The sequence below is a fragment of the Acanthochromis polyacanthus genome, chromosome 9 (genome assembly GCF_021347895.1).
Source record: "Acanthochromis polyacanthus isolate Apoly-LR-REF ecotype Palm Island chromosome 9, KAUST_Apoly_ChrSc, whole genome shotgun sequence".
Lineage (NCBI taxonomy): Eukaryota > Metazoa > Chordata > Actinopteri > Pomacentridae > Acanthochromis > Acanthochromis polyacanthus.
In genome coordinates this window covers 2,602,275-2,622,976 of record NC_067121.1, presented here as the reverse complement: position 1 = coordinate 2,622,976, position 20,702 = coordinate 2,602,275, and the positions used below count along the sequence as shown (strand labels likewise).

Genomic DNA, 20,702 nt, shown 5'->3' with positions numbered 1-20,702 from the left:
TGGAGACAGATTTCATCCTGAGTATCAAAAACATCACTAAAAGGTTTGAAACTACATCAGCCCTCAGTAATCAGATTACTTGAAGGATAACACCAGAGTATTTCCTCTGAACAGAAACAAACTTTACAAAGTGTGGAATAAAGACGATCCTCAGTGAAACTAAACCAGTCAGTCTGACTGAGGAACACGGTTCTACAATGAGGCTTCTCAGTCCTGGACCTGTGGACTGGGTCTATCTGTGTCTGCATCGTGGTCCACATGGAGAAGGTCTGAACAGAGGAAGAGAAACATCTGACTGAGAGACTCGACAAAGATGGAAAAAGATCCAGGAAGATCAGTGAGCAACGAAAAACCATAGAAACCAGAGAAGCACAGAGATATTTTAATATTTGTGATATTTTGTTTTTATTCAGATATTTTATTAATATCATTCTTTCAGTGATCTGTAAAGTCTTGATGATCTATTAAAATATGTAACACATGAGGGAATTTAAAACATCTGACAAACATTTTAATGCACAGTTAGAAGCCTTACTGAGATACAATCATGAATACAGGACTTTTACCTGTAGTGGAGTAATCTGACAGAGTATTAGAACTACTTTCACAGAGTATTAGTAGTACTTTCACAGAGTATTAGTAGTACTTTCACAGAGTATTAGTAGTACTTTCACAGAGTATTAGTACTACTTTCACAGAGTATTAGTAGTACTTTCACAGAGTATTAGTAGTACTTTCACAGAGTATTAGTACTACTTTCACAGAGTATTAGTAGTACTTTCACAGAGTATTAGTACTACTTTCACAGAGTATTAGTACTACTTTCACAGAGTATTAGTAGTACTTTCACAGAGTATTAGTAGTACTTTCACAGAGTATTAGTACTACTTTCACAGAGTATTAGTAGTACTTTCACAGAGTATTAGTACTACTTTCACAGAGTATTAGTACTACTTTCACAGAGTATTAGTACTACTTTCACAGAGTATTAGTAGTACTTTCACAGAGTATTAGTACTACTTTCACAGAGTATTAGTAGTACTTTCACAGAGTATTAGTAGTACTTTCACAGAGTATTAGAACTACTTTCACAGAGTATTAGTAGTACTTTCACAGAGTATTAGTAGTACTTTCACAGAGTATTAGTAGTACTTTCACAGAGTATTAGTAGTACTTTCACAGAGTATTAGTACAACTTTCACAGAGTATTAGTAGTACTTTCACAGAGTATTAGTAGTACTTTCACAGAGTATTAGAACTACTTTCACAGAGTATTAGTAGTACTTTCACAGAGTATTAGTACTACTTTCACAGAGTATTAGTAGTACTTTCACAGAGTATTAGTACTACTTTCACAGAGTATTAGTACTACTTTCACAGAGTATTAGTAGTACTTTCACAGAGTATTAGTAGTACTTTCACAGAGTATTAGTACTACTTTCACAGAGTATTAGTAGTACTTTCACAGAGTATTAGTACTACTTTCACAGAGTATTAGTAGTACTTTCACAGAGTATTAGAACTACTTTCACAGAGTAAGGTGTGTTTCCATCCCTCTTTCCTCCTCTGGTTCTGCACAGCATATACACACGTGGACAAAATTGTTGGTACCCCTCAGTTAAAGAAGGAAAAACCCACAATTCTCACTGAAATCACCTGAAACTCACAAAAGCAACAATAAATAAAAATTAATTGAAAATTAAATAATCAAAAACAGCCATTACTTTTGAATTGTTGATTAACATAATTATTTAAAAAAACAAACTAATGAAACAGGCCTGGACAAAAATGATGGTACCTCTATAAAAGATTGAAAACTATTTGACCAGAGTGACATGATTAACTCAGGTGTGTCATTTAATTGACATCACAGGTGTTTCCAAACTCATAATCAGTCAGTCTGCCTATTTAAAGGGAGACAAGTAGTCACCCTGCTGTTTGGTGAAAAGGTGTGTACCACACTGAACATGGACAACAGAAAGCGAAGGAGAGAATTGTCCCAGGACATCCGAAAAAAAATGATAGACAAACATCTTAAAGGTAAAGGCTATAAGACCATCTCTAAACAGCTTGAAGTTCCTGTGACAACAGTGGCTCATATTATTCAGAAGTTCAAGACCCACGGGACAGTAGCCAACCTCCCTGGACGTGGCCGCAAGAGGAAAATTGATGACAAATTGAAGAGACGGATCGTTGGAATTGTATCCAAAGAGCCCAGAGCAACCTCCAAAGAAATTAAAGGTGAACTCCAAGGCCAAGGTACATCAGTGTCAGATCGCACCATTCGTCGTTGTTTGAGCCAAAGTGGACTTCATGGGAGACGACCAAGGAGGACACCACTGCTGAAAAAAACTCATAAAAAAGCCAGACTGGAATTTGCAAAAATGCATGTTGACAAGCCACAAAGCTTCTGGGAGAATGTCCTTTGGACAGATGAGACCAAACTGGAGCTTTTTGGTAAGGCACATCAACTCTATGTTCATAGACTCAAAAACCAAGCATACGAAGAAAAGAACACTGTCCCTACGGTGAAACATGGAGGAGGCTCAGTAATGTTTTGGGGCTGCTTTGCTGCATCTGGCACAGGGTGTCTTGAAAGTGTGCAAGGTACGATGAAATCTGAAGACTATCAAGGCATTCTGGAGAGAAATGTGCTGCCTAGTGTCAGAAAGCTTGGTCTCAGTCGCAGGTCATGGGTCTTCCAACAGGACAACGATCCAAAACACACAGCCAAAAACACCCAAGAATGGCTGAGAGAAAAGCGTTGGACTATTCTAAAGTGGCCTTCTATGAGCCCAGATCTGAATCCCATTGAACATATGTGGAAGGAGCTGAAACATGCCATTTGGAGAAGACACCCATCAAACCTGAGACAACTGGAGCTGTTTGCTCATGAGGAGTGGGCCAAAATACCTGTTGACAGCTGCAGAACGCTCATTGACAAATACAGAAATCGTTTAATTGCAGTGATTGCCTCAAAAGGTTATGCAACAAAATATTAAGTTATGGGTACCATCATTTTTGTCCAGCCCTATTTCATTAGTTTGTTTTTTTAAATAATTATGTTAATCAACAATTCAAAAGTGATGGCTGATTTTGATTATTTAATTTTCAATAAATTTTTATTTATTGTTACTTTTGTGAGTTTCAAGTGATTTCAGTGAGAATTGTGGGTTTTTCCTTCTTTAACTGAGGGGTACCAACAATTTTGTCCACGTGTGTATTTTCCACCTGTTCAAACTGACCAACAGCTGTGAAGCCATAGGTCACATGACCTCTCCAGTGTCCAATCAGAGACCAGGATGGAGTGTTTGATGAACTAAAGGATGTTTCTGCACCAGATAAAGAATCTTTTTCTGTTTTAAACCAGAACTAAACTATTCTCTGGCAGCAAGGTGCCTGAAACATGTTAAAACAGAGAAATACTGCATTCAGACACTGTAAAAACGGTGTAAACAGCTGCAAATATCTGACCAATAATTAAGTTTGTGCTGAGGTAAACAGTAAAACACATTTTACAGTCACACATCAGAAAGTATCAGTTACTATTTGTAAAAATACAGATTTCTGATGACATTATTTACAGTCAGCATATAAATTAATATTTTCTTCTGTGATTTTATCAGATACTATCTGAAATTTAATGGAAAATATGCAACATAACAGCAAATTGTTCGGTAAACTACAGTTAAAATGTTCTCTAAAGATGTCTCTTCAAAGCTGAAGGATGAAAAATGGACTTTTTCACAGAATGTTTTAGTTCAGCAGCTCCACAAAAATCCAATTTCACTTCAAATGTTCATGAAGAAAACCAGCAGCTTCCTGATTTAAAGACGAAACATAGAGACAACCAGAAGCTCTTCAGAACCTTCATCAGCCCACAGAACCTGCTCCAGAGTCTGTAGCTTTAAATGCTGCTGGCTCCGCCCCTTCAGGAAGAAGACTCTCTGTCTGCGATGACATCAGGAACTTACGTCTTAAAACTTCCTCTGGTAAAATTCCAACATGTCAGATATCAGACTGGTTTAAACCGGTTTTAAACTGGTTTAAAAACAGTTTAAACTGGGCTCAGACTAGTTTAGGATTGTCTTGGTTGCAGACTGGTTATGGAGCAGATCTGTAAACGTCGTCATCTGGACCGACACTGTCCAACCTGAAGTTCTGCTCCGACTTTAGGCATCAAACAGGAACCAGTTTATTTAAATCCTGGAGAAGCAGCTGTGATGAATTTAAAACGGTTTTCTTTCTGAACTTTGGCGATCAGAGAAAATTCTACGTCTGCAGAGGGAATCAGGAGGAGAAACAGCTGGACGTCTGCAGCGTGAGGTCTTCATCCAGAGCAGCTCTGCTCCTTCAGTTTCCCTGCAGGTAGTGAACAGAGAAGGCCTCCAGCTGAGTCTCCAGCTCTGTCGCTCGGTTCCTGGAACAAACGTGGATCAAGGGTTTAAAGAGCTGCAGAGAACATCAGTGTTCAGCTGGTCCTGATTCTACTGAACGCCTCTTTGTCAGAGTTTCATCTATTTTTCCCTCAAAACACATAAAATCTGAAAAGTTACTGATGCAGCATCTTTCATAAAAGTAAAAAACAACTACTTAAAAAACAATAAAACACGTTTAAAATTTAAAGAAAATAAAGAAGAAAACATCTGATAACAGTTTAAGGTGAGTTAGGTTAACTCCACCCGTCTAGAACATAGACTGCATATATAGTGGACGTAGCATCTGGCTCCAAAAATGAAGCCCACCCGGAAGAGTCAAGTCCAGAACCGTATATCAACCAATATCACGCCGTCCGCTAGGGTTGGCTCCAAAAAGCTTTTTCTCCATAGACCCCAATTCATTTTTGGAAAAAATAAAATTTGATAGACTGATGTTCTACAGCTCAGGATTTTTTTCCCGTTAGTTTTCATGGTCAAAATGAGAGATCAGGTGGCCGATCTTAAAATAAATCAATACTGAATTTTAAATAAATCGTTAAAGTTGGCGGAGCCAGGGGGCGTGGCTATACTTGATAGACAGCAACAGAAGCCTCTGCGGTAAAATGTGGGCGGGATAAGAGAGTCCTCAGCCAATCCTGCCCCTAGTTGCTCTCCGGTCCAGTCTGTTTGATGACGCTTTTTACGTCACTGGCTCCAAAAAATCCAAAACGGCGACCAGGAAGTAGCAAAATCCAGGCTTCATTTTCTCGGCGTTGAAACCAATGGGTGACGTCACGGTTAGTTCACGCCTGGTCTAGAAGGTGGGTTAGGTTAACTCCACCCGTCTAGAAGGTGGGTTAGGTTAACTCCACCCGTCTAGAAGGTGGGTTAGGTTAACTCCACCCGTCTAGAAGGTGGGTTAGGTTAACTCCACCCTGCTGGAAGGTGAGGAGGTGTGAAAGCAGCAGCCTCTGACCTGAAGGCCTTGGACCTCCTCTGGATGTTCTCCAGTCTCTGGATCCTGAAGCACAGCTGGCGGATGGTTCCCTCCAGCTCAGCTTCACTCAGGTCTACTCTCTGGGTCAGACGGCTGAAAGTCGCAGATAGCTCCCTGACAAACAAACAAACAAACAAACAAAATATGTAAGTAAACAAACAGCTAAACAAGTGCAACAATGAAATAAGGATATAAACAAAGACAGAAACAAGCAAACAATCACAGCAGAGTGTTCAGGTGTTTCCTCCCTGTCCAGGTGAGTGCTGTGGGCGGGGCCTTACTTGTGCACCTGCTGGCCACAGGCGGAGCTTGTGACGGGGATGACGGTTCTGAGGCGGTGGGCGGCGTGTTCCACAAACTGCCGCTTCAGAGCGCGCTCCCTGCTGGCGTCGGTCCAGGTGAGTCTCTCATACAGGTAGAGGACTCCGTACAGAGAGAGGGAGAGAGCGATGAGACGCCAGCCAACCGAACGCCACACCTGCAACACAAACACACCCGGTTTAACACACCTGAGAGACACAGGTGACAGAAGGCTGCTGGACTTCACTGCTTCAGGTCTAAACTACAAACGATGGACTTCCTGTCTGTTTCTGTCTGAATCTCTCAGATCAATAACGTGATCAGACGCACCACTCCACCAACCACCAGCACCGACATGGACGCCCGGGAGGTGACGGAGACCAGACGGGTTGCTATGGAAACCACCATCTCATCCTTGAAGGTGGAACCTTCCTGCTGAGAAAAAAGTGTTTCCATGGTTACGACTGTCAAATAACCTGCTCTCAGAAGAAGTCGTTAGACCGACCCAGGTTCTGGTCCTGAGGGCTGGGTTTAAAGTCAAATGCTGTTTAACCTGCTGGGTCGCCGTGGTAACCGATGCTAACCAGCATTCCTGTCCTGCATCATTTATAGCAGCAGCACTTTCTACATTTTATATTCCTCATATCTCTGTGTTAAAACATCCCTAGATGACCCAGAAGGATCTTCAGAAGGTTCCAACCAGCAGAAGGAACCAGAACCTTCATAAAGTGACATCACCTGCAGTCGGCCGTCGGCGCCACTCAGCGCCCGCCTGGCGTTGGCGGCTCCGATGAAGCGTGTGACGAGCGCCGTCCAGCCCAGAGAAAACTGAAAGTCAATGTTCTCCCTGAAGTCGGCACAGAGTGACGCCAGGCCGAGGTCGTAGGTCAGCTGGAAGCAGGAGGACGGAGAGGACAGCTGCTCCTGGACCGAGGTGGACAACAGAGGACGGACGCTGTCTGCACAGAACAACCACACAACATCTGCTGCTGCTTTCACACTGGTTCTGGATTGGTGCTGGACTGGTTCTGGATTGGTTCTGGACTGGTTCCAGACTGGTTCTGGACTGGTTTTAGACTGGTTCTGGACTGGTTCTGGACTGGTTCTGGATTGGTTCTGGACTGGTTCCAGACTGGTTCTGGAGTGATTTCAGACTGGTTCTGGACTGGTTTTAGACTGGTTCTGGACTGGTTCTGGACTGGTTCTGGAGTGATTTCAGACTGGTTCTGGACTGGTATTAGACTGGTTCTGGACTGGTTTTAGACTGGTTCTGGAGTGATTTCAGACTGGTTCTGGACTGGTTTTAGACTGGTTCTGGACTGGTTCTGGAGTGATTTCAGACTGGTTCTGGACTGGTTTTAGACTGGTTCTGGATTGGTTTCAGACTGGTTCTGGACTGGTTTTAGACTGGTTTTAGACTGGTTTTGGACTGGTTTTGGACTGGTTTTAGACTGGTTCTGGACTGGTTTTAGACTGGTTGTGGACTGCTGTCAGACAGCTCCACAGGGGGGACGAAGGAGGACAGGCTTCTTACCGATCATGTGTCTCTGGGTGTCTCTGACGTCTCCGAGGGCTCCGACTGAACAGCGATGAGCCAAACAGCCGACCAGCCGATCCTCCACGTGCTGCTGCAGCTTCTGAACACAGAAGAACCTCAGCTCAGTGTGAGTCTGAGTTAGAACCGGTATTTATCTCACAGACATCAAACTAATCATCAGCCGTGTTCCTGCAACAAACTAGAGTATAAATAAAATCTGGAACTAAAGGTTTTCTACATATAGGTTGGTCCTGACAGCCAGCATCCAGGTGAAATGTTAGAACTTCATATCTGACCGTTCACACTAAGTGTTGGGATAACGTAGTGACTGCTGCTGTTATTAGTCCTGTTTTAGTGTGTCCAGGTGTGTCCAGGTGTGTTCTGTTGTGTTCAGGTGTGTTCTGGTACCTGCACAGAAACATCTGATCAGATCTCAGGAGGTATTCAGTAGTTTTGCAGCTGGACTCACAGTTTTGTAGAGCTGCAGATTATCTTGCGTTGGGTTGAAGTCGGCTCTGAACTCCTCCACCAGAACCGGAAGAGACCGGATCTGATCCGAGAGCGCCATCGCAACCTGACGACAGAAACTTGCTGGTCAGCACACCTGGATTCACTGGTCACAGCAGCAGAGTGTTGTCTGACTGCAGGTGTTAGCTTGTTTTGGCTAATTTAGAAGTTATGGTTATTTGCTAAGGTTAGCGTAGGGGCTAACATTGCTTTTTAGGCTACCGTACCAACAACAATTATCTTGTTTGGGTTAGAACACTAGCTAGCATAACATGATTAAACTAATCTAGCAACTAGCATAATTTTCTCTAGGTTAGCCTTGTGGCTGACACAACTTGTTTAGGCTAATGTAGAGACTAATGCTGTCTTGTTTAAGCTAACATAGTGTGTAGTGTTCTCATCTTTTGGCTAATGTAGAAGCTAACCTTAGTTGCTTACGTGAATGTAATTAATTTATTAGCTCAGACTACAGTAGCAAACAGTGCTACTTTTAAAACTAATGTAATGCATTTGTTTAGACTAAGGTAGTTTTAAACATAGTCCTGTTTAGGCTAATATAGCAGGCGTCTGAACCAGGTGAGTCTGTAAATCTCCTCCTTTACCTTGGCAGCGACTTCATCCGTCAGAGTCTTGATCTTCTCCTTGACGCTGTCGCTCAGACGGTTAATCTGTCCTCGGACAAAGTCCAGCCGATCCCTCTGCTCCTCCCGGTCCTCCAGGCAGCAGATCCTGGAGGTCAGAGGTCAGACTGAAACACGAGTTCTGCACCTTTACAGGAGTGTCATGTTCTTGTGGGGTTCTGCTGAAAGAAGTTGACCTGCTTTAATCTGGACTACAGAATAATTTACTGTTCTGTTAGGTCTAAAAGACACCAAAGGAGGCGGAGGTGAAAAGCAGAATGTGGGAAACAAGGAAGTTTGTTTGCTCACTTCCTGTCGGCAGCGGCGATGTTGATGGCATCCATCACGGCTCTGACGGCCTCGGTGATCTGCCAGGCTCTGACCGTGTGCTGCTCAAACTTGGTCTTCACCGCAGACTGAGAGATGAACTCCTGTACAAACATCCACCAACCCAGTACAGAAGATTGTTAGTTATTACAGTAGGGCTAATGTTAGCTTGTGTCGACTAACATCTGGTGTAGCCTCAGAGCAATGCTATCAGGAGCTTGTTTAGATTCATGTAGAGGCGAACATTACCTCTTTAGGCTAACATAGCTTCTAATGTTCTAATGTAGTATGTAACACTGTCTGGTGGGCTAATGTTATCATGTATGGGCTAACATGGTAGAAATCATCATCTTGTTTTGACTAATGTAGCGGCTAATGTTACCTTGTTTAGGCTAACATAGTGACTAACATTATGTTGTTTAGCCTAATATAGAAGCTAGCATTATTTGTTTAGACTTAAATAATAACATAATGTAGTTGCTTTGGCTAAAGTAGCAATTCAGTGGATAGTTTTTTTTAGGCTATTTTAATGACTAACATTTAATTATTTAAAGTCATTGTGGCTAACGTAACCTCTTTAAGCTTATGGAATGACTAATGTTACTTGTTTAAATATTCTAACATATAATGTTATGTTTATTATTACTTGTTCAAGCTAATCCTGACTAATTCTTATTATTTAGGCTAATGTAGCCACTAAAAGTAACTTGTTTGTGCTAATGTAGCTGCTAACAGTATCTTGTTAGCGCTAATGTAGCTGCTAACAGTATCTTGTTAGGGCTACTGTAGCTGCTAACAGTATCTTGTTTGGGATAATGTAGCTACTCAAGCTACTTGTGTAAATTGTTTTCTATGTTTTTCATCATTTATAAGGCAGCAGGTAGAAATGTTAATATCAACCTAAAGTCATTTTTTTTGCCTTTTTAAAACAATACTGTTGTAATTAACACTGTCATGTTTTTTTTTATGAAAATGCATTAATTTCATTTCTCCTTTGTCTTCTTTATTCTGTGGCAAAGAGAATCATAGAATTTCAGTGCTAACTCGGTGTCGACACTGTTTTGTTAGCTTGATTATATTTTAGTTTTACAATGGTAGAAGGGTGGTAGAAGGATGCTGAGTTTCCCACTGCCAGGCAGGAGGCCTAGAGGAAAAGCAAAGAGGAAGTTTATGGATGTGGTTAAAGAGAGCATGAAGGTAGTTGGTGTGAGAGAAGAGGATGCAGAAGACAGGGTTAGATGGATTCCCTGTGGTGACCCCTGAAAGGAAAAGCCGAAAGGAAAAGAAGAAGAAGATTTCAGTTTTACAATGAGAAACTTTGCAAAAAGGAAAACATCTTATTTTTTGTCTTTTTGTACCTCGAATGTTCTCTCAAACCTCTGGAACTCTCTCAGCCTTTCGTGGAAACCTTCAGCCAGAGCGCCACCTGCAGGAAGAAGCAGAATGTTCAAGTTCAGGTGAGAAAAACTGGGAGCTGAAGGTCGACCGACAGCTGTTATATGTTTAGGCTAATGTAGCAGCAACATTATCTTGTTTGGTCTGATGTAGTGGCTAACATTGTCTTGTTGGGGATAAGGTAGAGGCTAGCATTGTCTTGTTTGGGCTAATGTAGCGGTTAACATTGTCTTGTTTGGTCTGAATGTAGTGGCTAACATTATCTTGTTTGGGATAATGTAGAAGCTAACATTATCTTGTTTGAACTAAGGGAGAGGTTAATGTTACTTGTTCAGGCTAACATTATACAGTTGTGGCTAATGTAAATGTTACTGTAATAATCAATAAAACTCACCCATCTCACCTGTCACACCTGTTTATCCTGCTTCACCTGCCTCCCCTGCCTCACCTGTCTCACCCTTCTCACCTGTCTCACCCTTCTCACCTGTCTTACCTGCCTCACCTGTCTTACCTGTCTCAGGCATGCCCTGTGCCTGCTGCATCCTGGAGCTGAGGACTTCTTTAGCAGAGACGAAGAAGATCCTCCCTTCAGCCTCATCCAGCCCGACCACCTTCAGCTCCTCAGCCAGGAACGTGATGCAGCGGTCCAGGTGCTGCTTCCTCACCTGGCCAGCAGGGGAGCATTCTCAGGTTAGTTCCTATTATCTGACCTTTTGGTGTGGACCTCAGTGGGGCTCCAGGAGTAACTCATGATTCCAACCTAACTTTAAACTCATACGGAGCTCCAAACGTCTTGAAGAGCTGCTGCTCAATGAACACAGAGTCAGTTAGTCCCATTCTCCTAAACCAGTAATTCATCATTAAACTGTGAAACAAACACAGAAACCAGGATGAAGTCTGACATTTTAGTCATGAGAAAACTCAGAATAAAAATACAGGGTTTTGTTAAGGAATTAAAATGAATTCAGTCACGTTTAAAGCTGTAAACAGCAGCAGTAACGTCCAGTAAGAGCCTACAGGAGAAGCAACAATAGGTCACATTAGACACTTAAATACTGTCATTATTCTTCAATTTTCTTTTATTTTCACGGAATTATTAGCAAAAATATGACATTAAAGCTCAGCAAATAACCAAAAAATGTCAGTTTAAAAAACAAAGGTAATTTTCTTTAGGTTGCTTAGATTCGTCCACATAAAGACCTCAGCTTGATGAGGAGAACAGTAAAGGCTCAGGGGAAGCTCCAGCCTGCTACCTGCTGAATGAGGAACTCTTAATGGATGAATTTGCTCGTTGCCGTGGTGATAACGACGTTTTCTGTCACTCACCTCTTCGATGTACTCCGGCTCCGTCACCGAGGCGTCCCAGCGGTTGTGGAGGATGAAGATGTTGGGTTTGGAGATTCTCTCGCTGACTTTGTGGAAGAAGAGCTTCTCCTGCGGACACAGAGAAGCTCATCAGACCTGCAGACAGAAGCAGTCGATGGCAGACCAGCCGATCCTCACCGTGTTCATCAGCGTCGACTCGGCGTTTCCCACCAGAACAAAGACGTCTGCGTCCAGACAGAACTTATCGATCCAGGTGTCCAGCTCCAGAGTGACATCGGTCCCCGGGCTGGAGGTCAGAGAGGACCACAGTTACCATGGTTACTGGTCTGTCTGGTGGATGAGCTGCATCATTACAGGACCAGCAGCAAGCTGAATGTTGGCTTAAAAAGTCGTCTCACCAACCTGATGCTAAAAAAGAGGTTTAGACTAAGAGCCTGCAGGTTGAATTTCACAACGAGAAACGTGGAGAGTAACTGTAGTGGAATAGCTTTAGGTAGGACGTGCTAAAAGTAAAAGATGATATAAATGCTGTTAAACTGAGGAGTAGAGTTAAAACATGAAATACATGATGATGAATACCCGTTTAATCACTGATGTTCTGATGGTTTTGTGTGTCTGTGGAGGAAATAAAGGTGATGGAGCAGTGAGGATGTCTGCAAGGTTGGAGGAAGATCAGAAAATCAAACACTAGTTTCAAAGGTTTGGGGTCACTTAGAAATGGACTTATTTTCAATGAAGATAACATTAAATGAATGATAAATCCAGTGTAGACATAGTTAATGTGGTAAATGACTATTGGAGCTGTAAACTTCTGATTTTTAATGGAATATCTCCATAGGGGTACAGAGGAACATTTCCAGCAACCATCACTCCTGTGTTCTAATGCTACATTGTGTTAGCTAATGGTGCTGAAAGGCTCATTGATGGTTAGAAAACCCTTGTTCAGTTATGTTAGCACATGGATAAAAGTGGGAGTTTTCATGGAAAACATGAAATTATCTAGATGACCCCAGACTTTTGAATGGAAGTGTAGATATGCAGACTGTAGATCCTTAACAAAGTTCACTTTGCTAAGGATCTACAGTCTACTATCCTCTCAGTCATCCAGGTGTGGAGAAAGTTTCCAACTCTGGCAGCATAAAGACAATGCACAGCTGAGCGACTTCAGAACTTCTTGTAGAACCTCTCCTAAGTGTTTCCGTTGACAGTAAACTCTGCTGCCCCTGAAGGCTGACTCTCCTGGTGACTTCTCTAAAATCTTTAAAGAAGCTTTTTGGACATTTGAACATGGTCAAGTCTTAGTTTCCACATCAACACCTGGTTGAGGGTTACCTGTCCATGAGCACCAGGTCGTCTCTCAGCAGGGCACAGCGGCTTTTAGGCCAGAACACCTTGACCAGACTGCCAGAGTCCAGGGTGGGGTCCATGTGGAGAGCGTGAGCCAGCTGGTTCACCGTCTGCAGAGGAAGGTTCAGTTAGCCGGCCACACCAACGACTGCCGAAGGAAACGTTCCAGACAGCGACTTACGGAGACGCTGCTCCTGTCGGCTGAGGCCTCGGTGGTGAGGAAGGCCTCATCTCCATCGGTTCCCTCCACGCTCAGGAAACAGTTGGTGGTGTGGCCGATGCCGCTGGGCAGAACCCGGTCTCTGAGCATGGCGTTGATCACGGTGCTCTTCCCATTACTGGTCCTGACCGACAGACAGCAGAGTTATTATCTGAGCTGATGTTGTCTCCTCAGACTTCTGTAGAGGTTCTCAGTCAGCCAGGCCCTGGTGATGATAGGAGCTTTAGGAGAAACCAGCTGGAGGTTCTGGGAGACAACCTCTAGTTGGCTTCTCCTGAAGCTCCTACCATCTCCTCATCCTGTAGATGTTTTTCTATCTCCAGACTTTTCCTCTCTACTCTGCTCATCATCTGTAGATGTTCCTCCATGCTGGATGGATCTCCACCAACCTGCTCCTCCGTTCTCTGGTTCTGCTGCATTTATTTTATTGGTTTTCCTTTCAGTCTCTCTTGTCATCTCAGTTTCGTGTCTCGTTTTTGTCATTTTGTGTCTTATTTTTGTCATTTTGTGTCTCGTTTTGGTCATTTTACCTAGTTTTTGTTGTTTTGTGTCATGGAGACGTGTCATGTGTTGGCAGTGTCTCCAGGTGTTGTCCTCACCTGCCGAAGAAGGCCACCTTCATGTGTCTCCGCAGCAGAACCTCCCTGATGGTGGACAGCTTGGTGAAGCAGCTCTGCAGCTCCAGACTCTGCTCCTCCACCACCACCTGGGCGAGGTCTTCGCTCCGCCACGCCTCTGACATCACAGCAAACATACACACACCTGAGCAGGTGACTTCAGGTGTCAGAACCGTCACCATGGTAACTGACAATGACAGTCAGAGCTACTGTGGTTCTAATGATGAGGGAGTGATGTTAATCATCCTGGTCATTATTCTGTTATCATTCCTCTAATATTATGATCTGGTCAGGTCTGTGATGTGATTGGTCATCTGTAGGTCCGCCTCTTTCAGCTGAACCAATCACATGCCAGGTACACTGAGTTAATAACCAGCTTCATAAAGATATTTGAACAAGTTGAACTGTGTGTGTGTGTGTCTGACCGTCCACGAAGGCGGAGCCATCCTTCACAAAGTCCAGCAGCTGATCAAAGATGGAGGTGATCGAACGCTTAGCGATGACGAAACGCCGTAAAGGAGACGGATCCACATCGTCCATGACATCTACACACTCCTACACACACTCCTACACACACACACACACACACACACACACACACACACAGACACACACAGACACACACACACACACACACACACACACACACAGATATCTCTATTAGGTCTCAGAATTATTCATCTGCAGGTTTTCCTCATTTGATGCTTTTCATTATTAAATCCATTCAATTTGGGTTGGTTTTTTTAGATTTTTTTATTGAGTTTTTTTATGTTTTTACAATGCAAACAAAAAAAACAAGAATCGTCTTAACAGAGACAAACAAAAAACAAACAGAACAAAGTAAACCCATCCCAATAAAGTATCAAGCGCTGTACAAGCAATTACAAATAAGTACGCTACATGAAATACATCAAAAGTCAATGTAATCATGAGTACTCAATACATTTTAACACGCACACATGGAATATCTAGGTATAATATTGCTGTGCATAAACTCTACAAATACAGAACAGACGGAGTCCACAGGCCATGTAAATAGATGAACAAAATAAAACACAAATAAGAATGTTAAATCATCCTTAGAGCTTTTGAAGGTATGTGTCCAGGGGCTTCCATAGTCTCCAGAACTGGTCAGAAATAAGAGAATATTTAACAAAGATTTGACATCACTATCAAAAAGATTGACAGGAGTATGATTCAACAAATAAAGTGAAGAAGAAAGTGGGAAATGTATGCCAGTAATCTCCTGAGTCACAGAATGAACATCTTTCCCCAGTGTTTGGATAAGATTACATGACCAAAACTCATGTATGGGTCTTGCATTTAAAACACAGATCTGAAGTACCGGGAAACATTTTCTGGAGGCGAACCGGGGTAAAGTAAGTTCTGTGAAAAAACTTTAAATTTTGTTCATGTATAGAAACTGAAGTACATTCTGGAAAAATTCCACAACAAATTTGTTCCCGATCTTCAGCACTAAATGTCACCCCCAGATCATGGTCCCACACCGGCTTCAGGGATTCACCAGCCAAAGAACCAGAATGCAGTCATAAAGTGTAAAACTTGGAGATAATTCCTTTAAATGACTTGGCTGAAACCATGACACTCTCCAGATCTGATAGTTTCAGTCTGATTAAATGTTTCTCCAGTGAAGACAGTGAAATGGAGGATTTGAAGAGACCTGAAAAAGTCTTTCTGGGGAATATCAAAGTCATTTTTAAGTTGCTCAAAAAGGAGTGAGAGATCAGCAGGCCAGTAAAATGTGAGAGTCCATAGAGGACCATTCTAGTAGACCAATAGCTCTGATCTGACAAAGAAAATCAGGATTTAATGATAAAGGTGACCAAGCAGATATAACTGAAGGGATTTTCAAATATCTTCTAATATCTCTCCAGACCAACAGAGTGTTAAAAACAATAGAATTATTGTGAAGCACATTCAGTTGGTCTATATTATTGATAAACAGAAGTGATTTTAATTGTCTGGGGTGGCAGGAGAAGGATTCCAGTCCTACCCATAGAGAGTCGTGTCTAACTAAGCACCAGTTTGTCAATATTTTAAGCAGAGAGGACCAGTAATATAATTGTAGGTTTGGGAGGGATAAACCTCCCAAATCTTTTGGCATAGTAAGTTTAGAGAAAGTGACTCGCTGATGTTTATTGCTCCGTATGAATTTAGAGAGATGAGTCCTAATAGAGTTGAAAAATGATTGTGTAAGGTAACATGGCAAATTTTGAAAGAGATACATAAGCCGAAGGAGGATAATCATTTTTATAATATTTATTCTTCCAAGAAGAGAGATTGGCATGGAGATCCACCTTTTCAAATCATTTTTAAGTTTTTTAATCAGAGGGGAGAAGTTATTTTCAAATAAATAATTCAAGTCTGGAGAACTAAAATGCCCAAATACTTAAAACCTCTCTCTGATAACAGGAAAGGTGACTGGACAGGGTTGTCTGAGGGGATATTAAAAGGTAAGGCATTAGATTTGCTTAGGTTGATTTTATAACCAGACAGAACACTGAAGGTAGATATAGAATTCAGGACTGCAGGAATGGATTCATGAGGTTTCATAAGATACAATAAAACGTCGTCCGCAAACAGAGAAATAACGTTTATCTCCACCCACCATGACTCCAGTTATGTTAGAATTAGATCTAATGGCCTCAGCCAGGGGTTCAATGAAGAGCGTGAACAGGAGAGGGGACGGGGGGGGGGTGGGCAGCCCTGCCTACAACCTCTGCACAGGAACACTATCCGACATGAGCCCGCTAGTGTTAACTCTCGCAACTGGGTCTGAGTAAAGAATTTTTATTATGTTAATGAATTTAGAGCCTGGACAGATTTATTCAACACAGAAAAAAGAAAAGACCATTCTCCTCGGTCAAAGGCCTTTTCTAAGGAAACAATCAACGCTGGATCTTTGTTGGTATTGATGAGATGAACAATATTTAAAGCACGTCTTACATTCTCAGAACCATATCTAGACTTCACAAATCCTGTCTGGTCTGGTTTAATAATTTTAGGGAGCACTCTTTCAAGTCTACGAGCCAGTACTTTTGCTATAATTTTATAATCGACATTAAGAAGGCTAATGGGTCTGTAAGAAGAACATTCAAGTGGATTTTTATCCTTTTTTAGAAGTAAACTAATAGAAGCCTGGCTCCAGGAGGGGGGAACCTCACCGTTTAGAATATTATTAAAGGCAGGCATAAGAATGGGGTGAATCTCCTGCCAGAATCTCTTGTAGAACTCTAATGGGAAGCCGTCCGGACCAGAACATTTCCCGCTGGGCACTGCCTTGATAGCGGACCAGACCTCCTCTGGTGTAAAAGCAGCATTTTAAAGGGAACAATCCTCATCCGTGGCTGAAGGAAGAGACTAACTATTTAAGTAACCGGTAATGCCTGAGTCAGTATTATCTGAACTATAAAGTGATTTGTAGAAGTCTTTAAATGTAGAGTTGATTTTTACAGGATCACATGTAACTGAGCCACAAGGGGTCTTTATCTGGTTCATCAAACGGTCGGTGCATTGAGATTTTAATTGCTGAGCAAATAGATTGGCTTTGAGTCCAAATTCATAGTATTTTTGTTTAGTGTACAACAGTAATTTCTGGATATGACGAGTATAGTCCAAATTAAGTTTCATCTTTGCAGTGGACAACAGTTTTAAATTTGCAGTCATGGATGATTGTTTATGTAGTTGCTCTAAATTGTGCACCTCTTTTTCTGAGGTTTTCCTATTACCCTCTTGAGTTTTCTTTTGATAAGATGCATAAGAAATTAAAAGTCCACATAAAGTGGCCTTAGCTGCATCCCAGATCATAGCGGGAAAGACTGGGGAATCTTTGTTATCAAGCCAATATTGAGATAAGTTTTTCTGTATGAAATCGATACACGGATCGCTATTTAACAAAGAGGTATTGAATCTCCATGATGGAGATCTAGGGATACTAAACTCTGGGTTAATATGCAAATGAACAGGGGCATGATCTGACAGAACAATAGAATCTATACGACAAGCAGCGACTGCATGTAAAAATTGTTTTGGAATGAAAAAGTAAGAAATAGAAAATAGAAGTAGAAAACAGACCACAGCTGTAGCTCAGAGACCCAGGACAACGACCAAACTCCAGGGTGAATGAATAACACTGATTCAACCCCTAATGTGCCTTTGAGAGAGAGAATTAAAAAAATAAATAAATAAATAAAAATAGTAATAAAGAATTAAATAAAAATAATAATAAAGAAATGAAGTGTCTCCAATACATTAAGTAGTTGGAGCAACAGCTTATGTAATCAGGCACATAATCTCTCTTAGTTTACCCTTTTATCATGTAAATAATGTTCACTTATAACTAAAAGGCACTGTATGCAAAAATACACAATGTTTCGTCGGGGGTTCAGTGGAGTAGGTCTGTTTTTCTCAAACTCGCATCGTCTCCGGAGAGTCTCTGCCGTCAGATCGGGGTAGAAACGTAGCTTGGAGCCGTTGTACAGAATATCTCGTTTCTTTAACGCTGCTTTCAGGACGGCCTCTCGTTGGGGTAACGCAGAAATCGAACCAGGATGCTTCTCGGAGCTTTATTTGGAGCAGGTGTGGGAGCCAAGGCTTGGTGGGCCCGTTCGATTTCCAGCTGTGGATAATCCGGTGGCAGACCGAGCGTGGTCGGCAGTAAAGCTCGAAGAAAGTCAGTGAGAGGTGCGTTTCCCTCCGCCTTCTCCGGCAGGTTAACAATCTTCTTCGATTTTCCAGATCATCGATTTTAGACTGTATCTGCTCCATCGTTTTTTCCAACGCAGACAGTTTGGTGCTGTGCATTTCACAGTCATCCTCTGTAGAGGAGACTCTGTTCTCGGCTTCTTCCATACGTTTTTCTAAGTCAGATACCTGGCCAGAAAGGTTAGTGAGAGAGCGCTCAACCGAAGAGACAGATGCTTTAATTTCAGTCAGGCTTCCTTCTGTAACATCAAGGCGGGCCCCAATAGTTAAGTCCATGCCGTTTACTCGAGAGGCGATAGATTTTACCTCCGCCAAAATCTGCTCCATAGTGGCCGAGTCACCGGTCGGTGGCATGCTAGCTTTGGACTGATTCGCCTTAGCATTAGCCGCCCTCATGGGTGTCTGTTCAGACCCTGTTTTCTTTGCAGACGACGAGAAAATAGAAAAATCTTTGTCCCATAGCTGCCTCTGCATCTCTGTGTAAAAGTTACACCTTCAATGTCAGGATTATTAGGAGAAAAATTCAAGTTTATGTAGAACCTGGAGAGGAGCAAAGCCTCAAAATAATGTCAGTACATATAAACCATAAACTAGTGATTCCATCAGTGTTCTCCTCCTTCCAGTCAGGATCTGGTAGATGAACCTTCAGGTCCATCATGGATCCTGTTGGTCTCCATCAGTTGTGTCTCTTTCTTCACCGTGCTTCACATCATGCTGCTGCCACCACTGTGCTTCACTTCATGATGATACCTCCACCGTGCTTCACAGTGGGGATGGTGTGTTTGTGACTGATGCTCTTCAACAACCTTTCCTCAGAGTTTCTTGGTTCTTCAGCCTTCATGGTGTAGTTCTATCCAGGAATCCTTATCCACCAGATTCTGGATACAGGAGTCTTTGTCCTCCAATCACTGACCTCAGGTCATCCATTAAGGATTTCTAGTCCAGCTCAGTTCCATCAGAATCAGAATACTCCTCTAGTTTCTTGTTTTATGTTTTATATTTTAATTATTAGACAGTATTTAGTAGAAATCTGTTTTCATTTTAACAAGAAAAGAGCTGTTTTTGTAGATTCTGCTGCAAAACCCAAATTGAACAGACTGAATGTTAAAAAACAAAAGAGTGAAGTTCTATCTACACACAGGTTCCTACAGGTGGACCAGACATACACAGTGTGTAGGGTTGTATAGTTGTTGTGTACTGTTGTCTATTGTTGTGTAGTTGTTCTGTAGTGTTGTCTATTGTTGTGTAGTGTTGTCTATTGTTGTGTATTGTTGTGTATTTACCGTGTCTCAGAGGTCCGTTCTGTTCCTGGGGTTCGTTGTGTCGCCGTTGGATCCCATCATGCTTCAGTTCATCAGAGAGACTGAGCTATCAGCTGAGCCTCACCGTGTGTGTGTGTGTGTGTGTGTGTGTGTGTGTGTGTGTGTATGTGTGTGTGTGTGTGTGTGTGTGTGTGTGTGTGTGTGTGTGTGTGTGTGTGTGTGTGTGTGTGTGTGTGTGTGTGTGTGTGTGTGTGTGTGTGTGCTGATCCTCTTACAGGACTTAGAACCTGCTCCCACCTGTTCCCTGTCCAGGTGTATCTCAGGCTTCAGCATTAATCTGCTGCTGATTAAACTCGATGATGTTCAGGATCCTGAACTTTCCTCCAGATCTCAAACTGAAACGTTCACATCAGTGGAGATCTCAAAGTCTGCTTCTGCTCCCGCTTTTCTCCTTTTGTGTCTCAATTTTCTTGTCAAGTGTCTCATTTTTGTCGTTTGTTTCTCAGTTTTGTTGTGTTGGGCCTTATTTTTGTCCTGTTCTGTCTCGTTTCTGTTGTTTCGTGTCTCTTTGTGCTCATGCTGTAGATGTTTTTCTGTCTCCATGAATTTGTCCTGTCAAAAGCTCTGATCGCATTTTCCTGCTGAGGATCAAGAACCTCAGTGAGAGTGAAGTGAAGCTGTTTCCATGACAACAGTGTGATGTCATAATACAGTGGTGTGTGTGTGTGTGTGTGTGTGTGTGTGTGTGTGTGTGTGTGTGTGTGTGTGTGTGTGTGTGTGTGTGTGTGTGTGTGTGTGTGTGTCTATCAGCTCCAGTCAGATTCGGTGGAACCTCTCTCTGCTGTTTCATCAGAACCCTCCCTGTTTATCAGACAGCAGGAGGGTGGGATTCTGTGATTCTAGAGAACGACACCAACAGAAACTACCCAGAATGAAACACTGCTCAGCGACAAGAAAGTTTTCAGACACCCTTAAAATGCTACACTCAAATAAGGTCATGAAATATCTGTGGAAAAACTTTTTTTGTGTTTAAGAAGGTGTGGCTGCATTAGACAGACACAAACACATATAAATTATTTTTATTTTTGTTTACTGTTCACAATA

At 42.2% G+C, this 20,702-nt stretch overlaps 1 protein-coding gene across 2 annotated transcripts; it reads right to left on the bottom strand.

Moving 5' to 3' along the window:
* Positions 1-3,156: 3,156 nt before the first annotated feature.
* LOC110963070 (mitofusin-1-like) lies at positions 3,157-19,865 on the bottom strand. Of its 2 annotated transcripts, XM_051953817.1 has the most exons (18): positions 19,620-19,865; positions 14,037-14,178; positions 13,594-13,729; positions 12,956-13,118; positions 12,760-12,884; positions 11,605-11,713; positions 11,428-11,535; positions 10,613-10,766; positions 10,065-10,132; positions 8,689-8,810; positions 8,362-8,488; positions 7,722-7,826; positions 7,250-7,352; positions 6,454-6,674; positions 6,046-6,150; positions 5,697-5,893; positions 5,395-5,529; positions 3,157-4,420 (listed from the first exon to the last, which is right to left on the bottom strand). In XM_051953817.1, the coding sequence occupies exons 2-18, from the start codon at positions 14,149-14,151 to the stop codon at positions 4,354-4,356; spliced, it is 2,160 nt and encodes a 719-aa protein (XP_051809777.1). In that variant the 5' UTR covers positions 14,152-14,178; positions 19,620-19,865; the 3' UTR covers positions 3,157-4,353. The 2 variants fall into 2 exon arrangements, with proteins under 2 accessions (XP_051809777.1, XP_051809776.1); XM_051953816.1 differs by lacking the exons at positions 13,594-13,729; positions 14,037-14,178; positions 19,620-19,865 and having other exon boundaries at positions 3,161-4,420; positions 6,046-6,147; positions 12,956-13,175.
* Positions 19,866-20,702: the final 837 nt, after the last annotated feature.